The sequence below is a fragment of the Ixodes scapularis genome, unplaced genomic scaffold (assembly GCF_016920785.2).
Source record: "Ixodes scapularis isolate PalLabHiFi unplaced genomic scaffold, ASM1692078v2 PGA_scaffold2__306_contigs__length_199485367, whole genome shotgun sequence".
Lineage (NCBI taxonomy): Eukaryota > Metazoa > Arthropoda > Arachnida > Ixodida > Ixodidae > Ixodes > Ixodes scapularis.
Genome location: NW_024609857.1, coordinates 24,750,667 through 24,762,622, shown reverse-complemented (window position 1 = coordinate 24,762,622; position 11,956 = coordinate 24,750,667). Strand labels below are relative to the sequence as shown.

Sequence of the window (11,956 nt, the reverse complement as noted above, 5' to 3'; positions counted from 1 at the left end):
ATAGGGGAGGGAAAGAGGACTGGGGGACGATGCCGTATAAGAGAGACGAAGTTATAGCCTGCCAACCGTCTAAACAAATAACGGAGAAAACCAAACACAAAAGCAGCGTTCTTTTTCTTTTTTAGTCATCTAGGAAGAATGTTTAGCTAGGAATTCTGAGCGATCACAACCTGTGCCTACTTTCGATGTAAGGCTGGACTGTCAACGCGTTTAGTGTACCCGGCAGTGTCGCTGCAGTTACGTTGCATGCTCAATCTGTACGATTGTTTTATTTCTGTGTGCTGTAACTAAAAAAGGGGGGAACCCTTTAAACAAAAACAAGAAGTGTGTGTGTTTTGTGTTTGTTTAGATAGCGGGAAGTTAGTCAGTCCCAGTGGACGTCCGGGCTCTCTACTGTAGATTATAAATGTAACCGATAGTCAACTTTCCACTGGAGGGCAGAAGGGGCCGGTCAGGATGGTGACGACCGATGGTGACGTTCGCCCGATGCAAGTCCCCCGGGAAGTTGATAATTAAAAAAAAAATACTAAAGGTGTTTCGATCCCGCTGGACACATTACGACGTTGGTAGGTTTACGGTGGCCAGTGTGGCCACGTTTATTTTCAAAACAAAACGACAAGTCAACGGTAATATACAAAACTTCCAAAATTAAAACCCCATACTTTAGTCCCCAGTCTCAAGAGCCGAATTCCCCCGAGAATCCTCTCGGCAGCCCTTTTCTAGACTCGTAGAGGCCTCCTTTCCCTCCAGAGACGGACCAATCATTTCAAATTCCACCACTCACACGTGGTACACTGTTATCCAATGGTCGGCGAGCTGTCATCCTGGCGCTCCAACCGCCAAACCTAAACTCCTTGTAGAGTTGTTCTCTGCAATTTTCCCAGTCTGACTGGCGCCAACCGCTAAGTTATTGCATCGGGCAAAAAGCGACAATTTTACACTAAGCGGCAAAACCCTCTATATACAGGCACATTCGTCTAAAAGCCACAACCAGCTGCAAGAAGGGATCTGTCCGAGCAGACTCCCGAAACCCGAGACGTTTCTTAACGACCGCGGAGGAAACCGCTCCCACCTCCCGGCCGCTCTGCCCACGCAAATGCTCCCTCCAAAACGCCGACACTCACAAAGCAAGCTGAAAAAAAAAAAAAAAAAAGGAAAAAAAAAAAACGATGCCGACGCAACTGTAGAAAGATAGACTTTTCTAAAACAAATCTTATTTATTTCTAACAAAATCCTTCGTTACTTAACACCGATGAAGGATACCAGCTAAAACGGTGTCTTTAAACACGCATCAAGCAGTAGTGATACACGACCGCACGCCGGTACGATGCTCATCCAGATCGAACCGGGTGAAAATGGAAATTGAACCCAGGATCCCTGAGTTCTGCAGCACGAGAATGCTCGGGCTGTAGAACTAGACACTCGGCTACCAATCCCCATCCCGAAGTCTATATTCCTTTCGTAGATTAGGATTAAAATGCTGTAATTATTACGAGAAATCCGCCTACGCTCGTGAGTTATGCCGTTTCTTCGCATCCTAACTTACAGTGCCTGCGGCTGTTTGTACGCCCTCTCGCTATTTTCATTTCTCACAGCAACGCAAGAAAAGCAAGCAAACCGGAAGTGGTCGACACATGAGACAAACACGAAAGTAAATCCTCTTCGAGACAAACACTTTTTTCTCCTTCGCCGACTTCCGAAGAACAAAGATCCGCGCGGTAAGCGAGACACCGCATACACGACCTTGTTAACCGCGCGATCCTAACAAAGAAAAAGGATCCTTCTCGACTCCTTCACGCGAGGAGCGGGGGTTCGTATATATCGCGACGCGCGCAGGCAGGCGCCACGGGACGCCAGGTCAGAGAAAAAAGAAATGCTTGATTCGGCGGAAGACAAACTACGCTGAAGGTTGTTGCACGTGCAGTGCGCGAGCGCTCGGCGTGCACTTCCGACCGCCCACTCGCACACGCGCTCGCTCGGAAAGCTCTGACCCCAATCTGACAGCAGCCCGTGCGGGGGTCCGAGCGTGGTACTTTTTCTTCCTCGTGGAAAACAAAAAATGGAGGAAAAAAACGAGTGAAAATGTCAAAGAAAGCCGCCGTCGCGTCACCTCCCCGCGGAAGAAATTCCAAGACGGTGACAACGTCTGCGAGTCGGTGGGCCAAGAGCAAATGTTTCCCACGCGCCTTGACTCCGAATTGGAGAAACTCCAGGCTCCTCGCGTCGCACGTTTCGGGACAACTCAATGTCAGCGTTTACTAGAGCGAGTGACACTTCCCTACTCGTGTCTACGTGAATCTTCATTTGACTCGGTTTTGTTTTTATTTGGTCTTCGGTATAGGAACTAGACCGCAGCGGCCATGAGTTTTTGTTCTTCTGTGTTTGTGTGCGAGATTTTTCGCCGCGAGATTTCGAATTACTGAACGAGTGGCGTACAACTATCTAAAAAAACCGGGTCTTTGGAACGTGAAAAGATGATGTGACGGGCGGAGCGCAGAAACGTTAATCTCTCAGCGTAGCAACCTCCGCAAAAAGAAAAAAGAAAATCCTGCAAGGTAGGTTCGGCCATCTGTGTCTTCCCTACGTTCGCTTGAGAACCGCGCAACATCTTTGAAAAGTCAACATTGCATACGTCCAAATGGAAATTTGCGGTTGTTCTTGTTTTTCTTTCCCCCGCCCCTCCTCTTTTTTGTGTCAAATGGGTTAGTCTTTTCATGCTTGTACGCAAACTTAAAAAAAAAAAAAAAAAAGGAATCAGCGAGCCGAACCTTTATTTGAGGTGACGGCATAAATATCTTGAGCTGTTTACGCAGCGATGTTAATGCGCTCGGCACGGTCCCAAGTCCAAGCAGGAAGCCACGTATGAATCTCACGTCGCGCTCGCTCGGATATAATCGGTGCCGCGGCGTCTTCCCGGGAAGACAGCGGCAGTGACCTTGCCGAGCTTCCGTTCTCGTCTCGTCGGAGCGGCCGAGCAACGTGCCCCGCATCACGCCGGGGCGTTAAAGCTCGCTCGCCGTTAGCACGCCGCAGTTTCGCCGTAGAAATATATATACACGATTGCGAGAGCAGCTAACCCGTTAGCCCTATTTCCGGAAACACAGTCGCAAGTCATACAATCAAACGAATCGTGTGCGTCTACTTTCGGGCAAAGCACTCTGAAGAGCAATTCGCGCCCCATTCTAAGGACGACAAAGCTAAAACTGTATCTAGACCAAGAAAAACAAAAAAATAAAAAGAAGAAAAAGAACGGTCTGCAGTTGTGTTTCTTGTGGTTACATCATCCTCAATGTCACACAGCTTGCTGTTTTTTTTATCGACTTTTTAACTTTTCTCCGAGCCGCGCCCCCTCCGTAAATTGCAAGAATAAAAACACTCAGTTTTTTTTTTCTTGTTTTTTTTTTTTGGAGCGTAGTTAAGGACAGCCTCAGAAACGCTGAACGTGGCGCGAAACGTGGCGAGTCCTCGCCGTCTTACTCTTGTTCCACGGTCGACCAGAATCGGCAATAGCTGATAGGAAACACCGAAGGACGACTCCAGAAGCAAGAAAATGGAGTATAACAACACGCGCCCCGCGTTTATTATGGTGTCGTTGACTAAAACGAGGCGTATAACTGCCGAATCGCGGTGTGAACAATGTCGAAAGCACCAAGTTAAGCCGGTAGCATTAGATTGACGGTCTCCCTACACGAGCGCCCTTGCAGCCGAGGTGGGATAGAAACCAGGGAGGCTACACTGGTATTTGGCTGCTGGTGCACCACTATTTGCGTGAATTTGCCAAATAAAGCTAAATGTTATAGTTCAGTTCTTACAGGCTAAAGTTGATTTAAGCGGTGCGTTATATTCTATGGGATGCCACGAAGTTGGTTAATTCGAGAAACAAAACCGATGTAGCAAGTTCCGATCCTAATTATGTCCGTTTGCCCAGGAAAAATAGGAATCTATAGAGTTCTGGAAATAGGTCCGTAAAAGGTCTACGCAAATTATTATGAACTATCGCTAATAAGTAATACCTTGAATAAAGGTTTTTGGTTAAAGTTTGCCTTTTGGTATTTCAGACCCTTCGGTGAATCGAGACTGGAACTCGGAGGCAAATGCGGCAGTTTCAAGGGACGATGTCAAATATTTTTAATCCTGTAAGCTTTCGTTCTTTAGCTCTTACGTTTGCCCCGGGTCCAACTAGCGTTAAAAGACTAAGATGTACTTGATGGTTATTTTTCATCGCTTACCAGAACACATAGGGAAGAATCAGAACGTTGAGAGAATCACTCTTTATTGTGCTCGCGTATACACAAAGACAGGTAGCCCAGTAAAATACAATGAAACTAAACCACAAACAAGAAACATAGAAGAAGAAAAAGACTCAAGAAAGAAAAAAAAAGCAATGACGAGGTGAAAGATCAACGGAGGACTTCTACTACCAGGAAAGGCGGGCAGCCGTTAGGTGCATCTTGGCACTTGAAGGAATAACGAGAAGAGAATCAGCCAACAAAACCCCAACAAGGTACCCCGGATGACAGAAGTACAAAAACCCGCAAGAGAGACGAACGCTGCCGCGTATTGATTTTTTGCTTCCGTTATTTCTCTAGCTCAACCGGGGGAAACCGCCGCTTCGGTCAAAGCAACGGTTTTCGTGCTGACGATTCAACAACAGTAAAAACAAACCACACAAACAAACAAGAACGACACAAGACAGACATGAGGTAAGGAGGAGTAGCACACGCACCTGACGAACGGGACCCAAGCAGAAACACGAGAGGAGTCACATCGCAGAAAACCAGGAAGACAGGGGAACAGATTACAGCAATGGAGGAGGAAGGTTTGGGGGGAATAGAGTGTGGGGCGGGAAGAGGGAAGAAAACTTTACACAGCGCCGGCGTCTGTTGAGTTGCAGACGACGCGCGACATCTTTGATCCGTCGACGATCGTATATACGCGTGTGTACGACCTCACACAAGCGTCATGGTCGAAGCGGGGTTGGCGAAGCGTCGTAAGGTCTTGTGGTTCGTCAAGCCCCTGGAGCCTCCGGGTGCCGTTCAACCGCGGGCTCGGTTGGGCTCGTTGGCGATGGCGGCCTCGGGTCCTGGCACAGCGCTGGACTGGATGGTGACGTCGGCGGGGTTCTTGGATTCGGTTCCCACCTCGCTGGTCACCACGTCGGCGTGGAAGCCGGTATCGTCGGCGAAGTATGTGACGGTCCTGGAGGTTCCGTCGGGGTGCGTCAGGGTGTACTTGCCGGTGACTTTGCCGTTACCGTCTCCGCTTTCCTCGTGGGAGTGGCTACCGTCCTCGAGTTGGGAGAGGTACTGGTAGGCGTACGGGATCGGAGGGTAGTTCTCTCCACCGGCTGGACCTCGCTGGGCGACCTGCAAGCAATGGACCAGACGGAGTGAAGAAAGGGTGTTGCGCGTTTTTGTCTTGTACATCAATTGAGAAGTTTCGGGACAGTCATTCGCGCCCCATGTGGTGTTTTATAGCTGACACGACTAAGACTAAGACTAAGCAGCGAGCTGGTTCAGGTAGCATATATATATTAAACCAAAAACTACGGTCGAGAAAAGAAGACAACACAAAATATGACTCAGTGTCCCTCCTTCACGTGTCTTCCTTTTGCTTTCCTGCCTCAGGTTCAGTGATATCAAGTATTCACACCCTCGCCTGCCCACTTGCTCTTTCGGTAATGGCACAGTCCTTATGTCAGATGAACTCCACAACGTACCAGATGGTTCACACCATCATTGTGTCTAATGAACACGTCACCTGGTACTCTACGTACGTCACGAGTATGCATTCATCAGTCCTTATACCTATATATATGGTCTTTTGTTCGAACAGTCACTGCTGGACGTCCTAGAAATTATAACAAGCCAAAAACATTTTGTTATTTCGGGGGTACTCCTACTTTGGACGGCCAATAGAAAACATCGAGTTCCGACGAACTTTGTCGGTCACCGTTGTTTTGCCAACACATTCGTATGTGTTCAACCATTTACCTTGGGGTAAACGTTTAAACATGTATTTAAGAGTTTGCCTTAAGGTAAATGCTTAAGCACACCTTAAGGCGAACATCGAAAAGACGAATTTGTCACGAGGAAACTTGCACATAATTTTGCTAATTGTGCCTTTTGGCAATTCACCAATTCGGTTATGCCTGGTACAACGCCAGCATTAAGTAAAACAATGTTGTATGGCAGTAAGTGCTTACAAAAAGCTAATTGTATCCCAATACCAATACACAGCAAAAAAACTTAAGAACCCAAAGCAAAAAACCCAAGAAGTCAAGAAAATATAATTGGACTCATGATAACATACACGAGTGTTTTCGTTCCGCGGCGTCATCTCAGTCAAATTAGGCACCTACAGAGACGCCGATAAAAGAAAAAGTGCGGTCGCGTGATAACCGTGAAAATCACATGTGGGAAGAGAGCTAAATAATTGGAAGGCGTATTCCGTGGCGGTGTGAAAACGAAGATATGAACTAATCTCACCAATCTGCTAATGTAAAAAAATGCGCTGGCCAAGACACCTTATTATTATAATGACCGACTAAAAATCACTTCCTCTGTCGATCTTGTGCTAACGTTCAAGCCTGTTTTGCTTATTGGAGCGTGGCGTACAGCATGCACTATCGTAGAGCAGCTCTTTTATTGTCAGGCCCACGAGGTCATAACTTCCAACGAAGGCAGAAAATCTAGTAGTAAGATAAAATGTTAGGATCCGCAGAATGAAACGAATGAAGGGTGGTAGGCATACAAAATAATCAAGAATGTCGACATAAATAAATGCAGAAAGCGAGCTATAAAACCGGGAGCGAAATTGCAGGTGACATATCACGATATATTAGTTAGGGCGAGATTTAATGCGAAAAGCGGGATAAGTGGGAAGCTGGTAGGCAGACTAAAACAGGCTTGGAAACTCGGAGATCGTTCAAGAAGAACATTTTTACACATATAATCTACGACATTTTTAGGGGGAGGTCTCTGTTGTTCGATGCCAGTACGGGGGCGCTGCGGCCGAGGATGTACCGTGCTAGATATCAAGTGATATAAAAAGGTTGGGGTGTGTGTATGTTTATACAACCTAGAACTTAGTCTGCCTCATCGGGCGACTTGTCTCCCAGCTGTAGATGAGAAATTTAGCCAGTGTATTACAACCGCTAGCCTGGGGTCTTAAACGTGCATCATGCAGTAGACACGACCGCACGCGGGTACGATGCTCATCCAGATCAAAACGGGCAGGGTGGGATTGAACCCAGCATCCCTGGGTTCTGTAGCGCGAGCTTTCGCTCCACTTGCTCCGAGCTGCAGTGTGCGCTAACCCACTCGGCCACCGATCCCTCCTCAAGATATATACAGAGTATGTGGCGTGTGTTGAGAGGAGGATGAAACGGCTGATCACTTGATATACTACCGTTAAAAAGGTGGCACCCTGCAGTAGAACCGAAAGAGAGACGGATTTGGTCAAGACACCGGGGTTGAAGGACAAGGAGGGCAAGCTCAGGCCGTCATGCGTTAAAGATAAGCAAGCAGATGTTATCCACTCTAAGAGATCTGGAGGGTATGCTTTCGCGCGAAGGATTTGGGAGAGTCAATCGCTGTAATCTGCGGAGGGCCCTCCGTGAATGAAGAAGCTGATAATATGTTTACGCACCCCTTCCCTCCCCCCCCCCCCCCACACACACACACACAAAGAAAAGAAGAAAAACAAAACAAGAAAGAGACGGTTTGCGCTGTGGCACTGAGAACGGTGAAAGGACATGCTGAGTGCAAAGCTTTTTTTAATGTTTAAACATATTATAAGCATTGTCATGCGCCGAGCGCCCTCCGTACATTAAAGCGATTGGCTCTTCCATACGTTTTGTGGGAAAGCAGACGCTCCCCAATTCTTAAAGTGTCCAACTGGCGGCATAGGTCGACGGAAGCATGCAATATTTTCCTATTTCCGTGATAATCACCCTGGCGGAACACGCCCGTCCCCGGTTGCGAAGAGGGCGCTTCGGTCAGACAGACCGGAATGTTTAATGAATGATATTACTAAAAGGCTTACGCTTAATACGTGCATTAGCAGATGAGGTTAAAATACCTGCTAAATGGCGCAAACCTCCACCCGATTCAAAGTGTTTAACTGTAGGTACATCATCACACGCACACGCACACAAATAGAACTGGATGTAATTACGTAGTCGTAATACGAGTAGTAAGCGTAAGTAAATGTCACTTTTGGTGGTGGCGTCCTCGCATAGAGTGCCAAGCCAGCTCTTTTAGTGTGCGTTGAGAGTTTATCTGAAATCCCGGAGCTAAGAAAAGAGTCAAAAATTGTTTAAGAAATCTGCTTTTTTCTCGTGTATAATCTTTGCATAAAGAATTTACGCAAGGAAATAGTACTTGAGACCCTGTACGGCGGCTTTAACACGACGCACAAAAAGTAGAACATGCATTTTGTTGTTTTCGTTATTTGTTTGAAACACAAGTCACGTGACGGTGTTAACCTACAGAAATAGAAAGTGTGCCCTTAACAAAGACATTATATTTGTTATTTGTGATTTACATGCACTAAATACCCCTGTTTTAGGGAACGTGTGCAGAAGACAAGCGTATTTTCCACGTTTCTGGTTTAAGGCGTTGATCGGTTAGTTTTTCACACATCTGTTCCAGCGTTTAGCTCAATTATTTTGATATTGCAAACGTACGTGCTGCACCGGCAGGGGGATATGCAGTAAAGAGTACTTACGGCTACGCAGACGCAAGCCAGAAGAAGTGCGATCTGAAACATTTCCAAAAAAAGTTCAGAACGAGAGTAGAAACGGGTCAGCCATAGGACAAAATAAATATAATACTAAATGAATTCCGCTCAGCTCCAGGTTAATACGGTAGGGATATTGAGGTAACATACGTGCGCACACTTAGGTGGATACGGTTACGAAATACGGATCTATGGCTCTACAGATTTATGGCTTTCCATTCAGAGATTGGGTGTAAATATTTAGCCACACCTTGATAATTTCTGAACAATACCGGTTGCACCCTTCATCGCTATATATAAATTAGACTGTTCTTTGTTGCTCTGACTCTGACATTGGGTCGTGAGAATTTGAAACGGCTTAAAACAATGTCATTCTATTTTATTTTCAGAGCACGCTTAACGTAAGAAATAATCAGTATCCGCGTATTCTCTCAAAATCGAATATTCATAGTTAACGGCCTCCTGAATTTTTTTATGTTGTTTTGTTTCGTTTTAAATCTTGACATCTAATTTCAGAGCTCGTCCTAGATTTAAAACCCCATATATAGTCTGGAAAAGCAAAAATATAAAGCGCAACTACAGTACCGAAAGAAAAGAAAACAATGAACATAAAAAGTCAGCTTGAGGTGGACGAAGGGTCGTAATCCGAGATAGGCGCGGACGGGGTCCCCGCTCCGAAGCCGTCCAGCCGAACCGAACGTCCACCAGGACGAGGCGGAGCAGCGCGCTGGGGCGTCGGCGGCGAGGTCGACACCGTTTTCTCTAACTCACCTTGTACATGATGGACGCTTTTGGAGGCAGGTTTCTCCTACAAAGGCAGTCAAATATAACCAGTGAAAAGGTGCAGCGCTCATCTGCTCTTTTATAGCGGTCCCGCCGGGCGCCGGCCGTCTGCCTCTGACCAATGGGAGACCGCTGTCCTACATTGCGCAATAGCGCCGCGAGCGGAGAGCCCTGTGCGCCCTATGCCCCCACGAGAAGAGACCTTCCCCTTTCCCCGGTAACAACAATAACAACACGGTTTTTTCTCTGCTGAAGGAACGCTATGGCGACGGCCAAGAGGTTGAAGCGGGCAGCGACGGCGGGGGTGAGAGGGGGAGGCAGCGAGGAAACAACTTTCGCCGTAGACTCGTCTCCACCGGGATCACAGGATATCCCTCTGAGGCAGCAGCTGAGAAACCCGTCGGAAGGGATGGCATCTTCCGCCCTGTGACCGGAGAAAGAGAAGAGGGAGGGAAAAGTGGTTTTAATGATGCACGACTTCCCTACTTAGTATTCGTTTCATTTCGGTTATTTTTCTGCTTTCCCTCGGTATATGATCAAAAAGTATGAGGACGAGACATTGGCTCCTGACCCTGTGCGGCGGCGGCGGTCGGTCACTTCTTGGCACATGAGTAAACGATTTCCGAACTGAACATATGTTGGATTCAAGCGTTGAATATTCCTTACGGGCGCATGGCGTCTTTTGCCGCCGCGGGGGAGAAACCTCATGAACGCGAGCGCAAAACGATCAAACACTCTGGATACCCGCTATGTTTGTCAGTGAAGAGGCAGAACATGCAGCAGTCGTATACTTTAGACATCGACCACGAACGAGAAGCGCTATAATCATAGTTACACTGGTATAAATTTTCAGCTGTCGATAGTTAAGCATTGAAATATGCACTTACATATGCGCCTTAGTTACTTATAAAGGTCGGTCAGGCTTGGCTGGGACCTTGTATATTCACGGAGGGAACAAAATATTCCGACAAGCAGGAGGCAACGTCTGTGCATGGAAGTGTTCCACGTGCGCGTAGAGGTACCGCTGCCATCGTTTTTGACAACTCCTTGATTCTTATAGCGTAGGAAACACTGGGCTGCGGGACGGCAGCCAGACGAACACGTCCGTGCGTTTCATCTATCACCAGTTCTCGCCCTTCGCCAAACTGCTGACACCATTCGTTTTTTCATGACGGTGACATTTTCTATTCCTCATAGTGTGCGCGCAATATTGTTAAATGTCAAATGGTTTAATTTACTTCTTCACCAGAAATTTGATATTGCAGCGCTACTCCACAGATGCAACCACATTGCTGGCATCCGTGATAGCTGGACCTGTTGCGCCCGCGTAAAATACATTGCTTCGTTCTTTCGCCGAATATCCAAGAAGTATTACGTAGAGGTCCTCCGCAAGTTTTATTTTGCTGCAGACACGTGCCATTTAAGACGAACGTGCACAAGGAATGATTCTATCTCCATTATTAAAAACAAAAACAAAAAACATTCATACTAATTAATGTTCAACAGTTTTTTCGTCTTCAAGAACTTTTCTCAACACGAGAAGATCCCCATCTGCTATGCGAGTGTTGGTCGCGGTCCCAGAATATTTGTTAGTGTATCATCAGGCGCCGCTAGCCTAATTTAATGAGTCGTGTTTTTTTTTTCTCTATATGGTGGGTGGCACTTCAATAAAAACCGATGTATATTTTCGTCTTATGCATACTTCACGCGAATTTAGTAGAATTAAACGAAAAATACGTTAAAACAATCTGGCTGTATAGGCTTCTTTAGAATGCAGTTTTTGGAGTATCGTCTTTATTAAGCAATGAACTGCTGTGTGTGCATTGAATTCGGAAAGTTCAGGCCTACTTTATGTAACATAGATTGCGTTTTTGCGTTTAGCACGTGTTATGAAATAATTACTTGGTGTCGTTTGTTGTGTCTGAAGAAAGCGGCACGAGGTGATAAACAACTGTGTCAAGTGTGCGTTTCAAGATGATCGCTGTACACTGTAAAGCAGTGGTCGGAAACTCATTTGAGTGTGGGGGCCAGATAGCAGACACCGGAAAGGTCGAGGGCCAACATAAGCGCCGGGGGGGGGGGGGGGGGGGGGGCTTAAAATATTTGAATGAGAAAGGAACTCGTGCTCTATGCTTTTCGTAAACACAGTTTTGCCAATGACATCTTTAGATTTGATTTGTTTATATGACTACTTTGGGGCCTGACGTAATGTGAAAACAGGATACCTATGTTCGACTTTCGAGCTACTTGAGACAGAAGTGACGTAGGGGTAGTAGGAACGTAACCGAACAACGGCGCGCACCGCGGAACCACCCTCTTTGACGCCGAGACGATATGGCGAGAATGGCGTCTGCCACTCTTTTGAGAGACGTCAAGGGCCAACCCCCGGAGAACGGAAGGAGCTACGCTGTCCCCCCTGCCGTACCTACGC

General features: G+C 46.8%; 1 protein-coding gene across 1 annotated transcript; it reads right to left on the bottom strand.

Moving 5' to 3' along the window:
- Window positions 1-4,951: 4,951 nt before the first annotated feature.
- On the bottom strand, window positions 4,952-9,571 carry LOC8026843 (cuticle protein 10.9). The gene is made up of 3 exons (XM_029985978.4): window positions 9,514-9,571; window positions 8,731-8,763; window positions 4,952-5,366 (listed from the first exon to the last, which is right to left on the bottom strand). The coding sequence occupies exons 1-3, from the start codon at window positions 9,520-9,522 to the stop codon at window positions 5,037-5,039; spliced, it is 372 nt and encodes a 123-aa protein (XP_029841838.1). The 5' UTR covers window positions 9,523-9,571; the 3' UTR covers window positions 4,952-5,036.
- Window positions 9,572-11,956: the final 2,385 nt, after the last annotated feature.

What these genes read in the sequence shown, in the direction of transcription:
- LOC8026843 (XM_029985978.4), bottom strand. An exon ending in TGGCTTGCGTCTGCGTAGCC is followed by an intron (nt 5,367 to 8,730) that starts GTAAGTACTCTT and finishes CATTGCTTGCAG; the next exon opens with GTCGCCCAGCGAGGTCCAGC.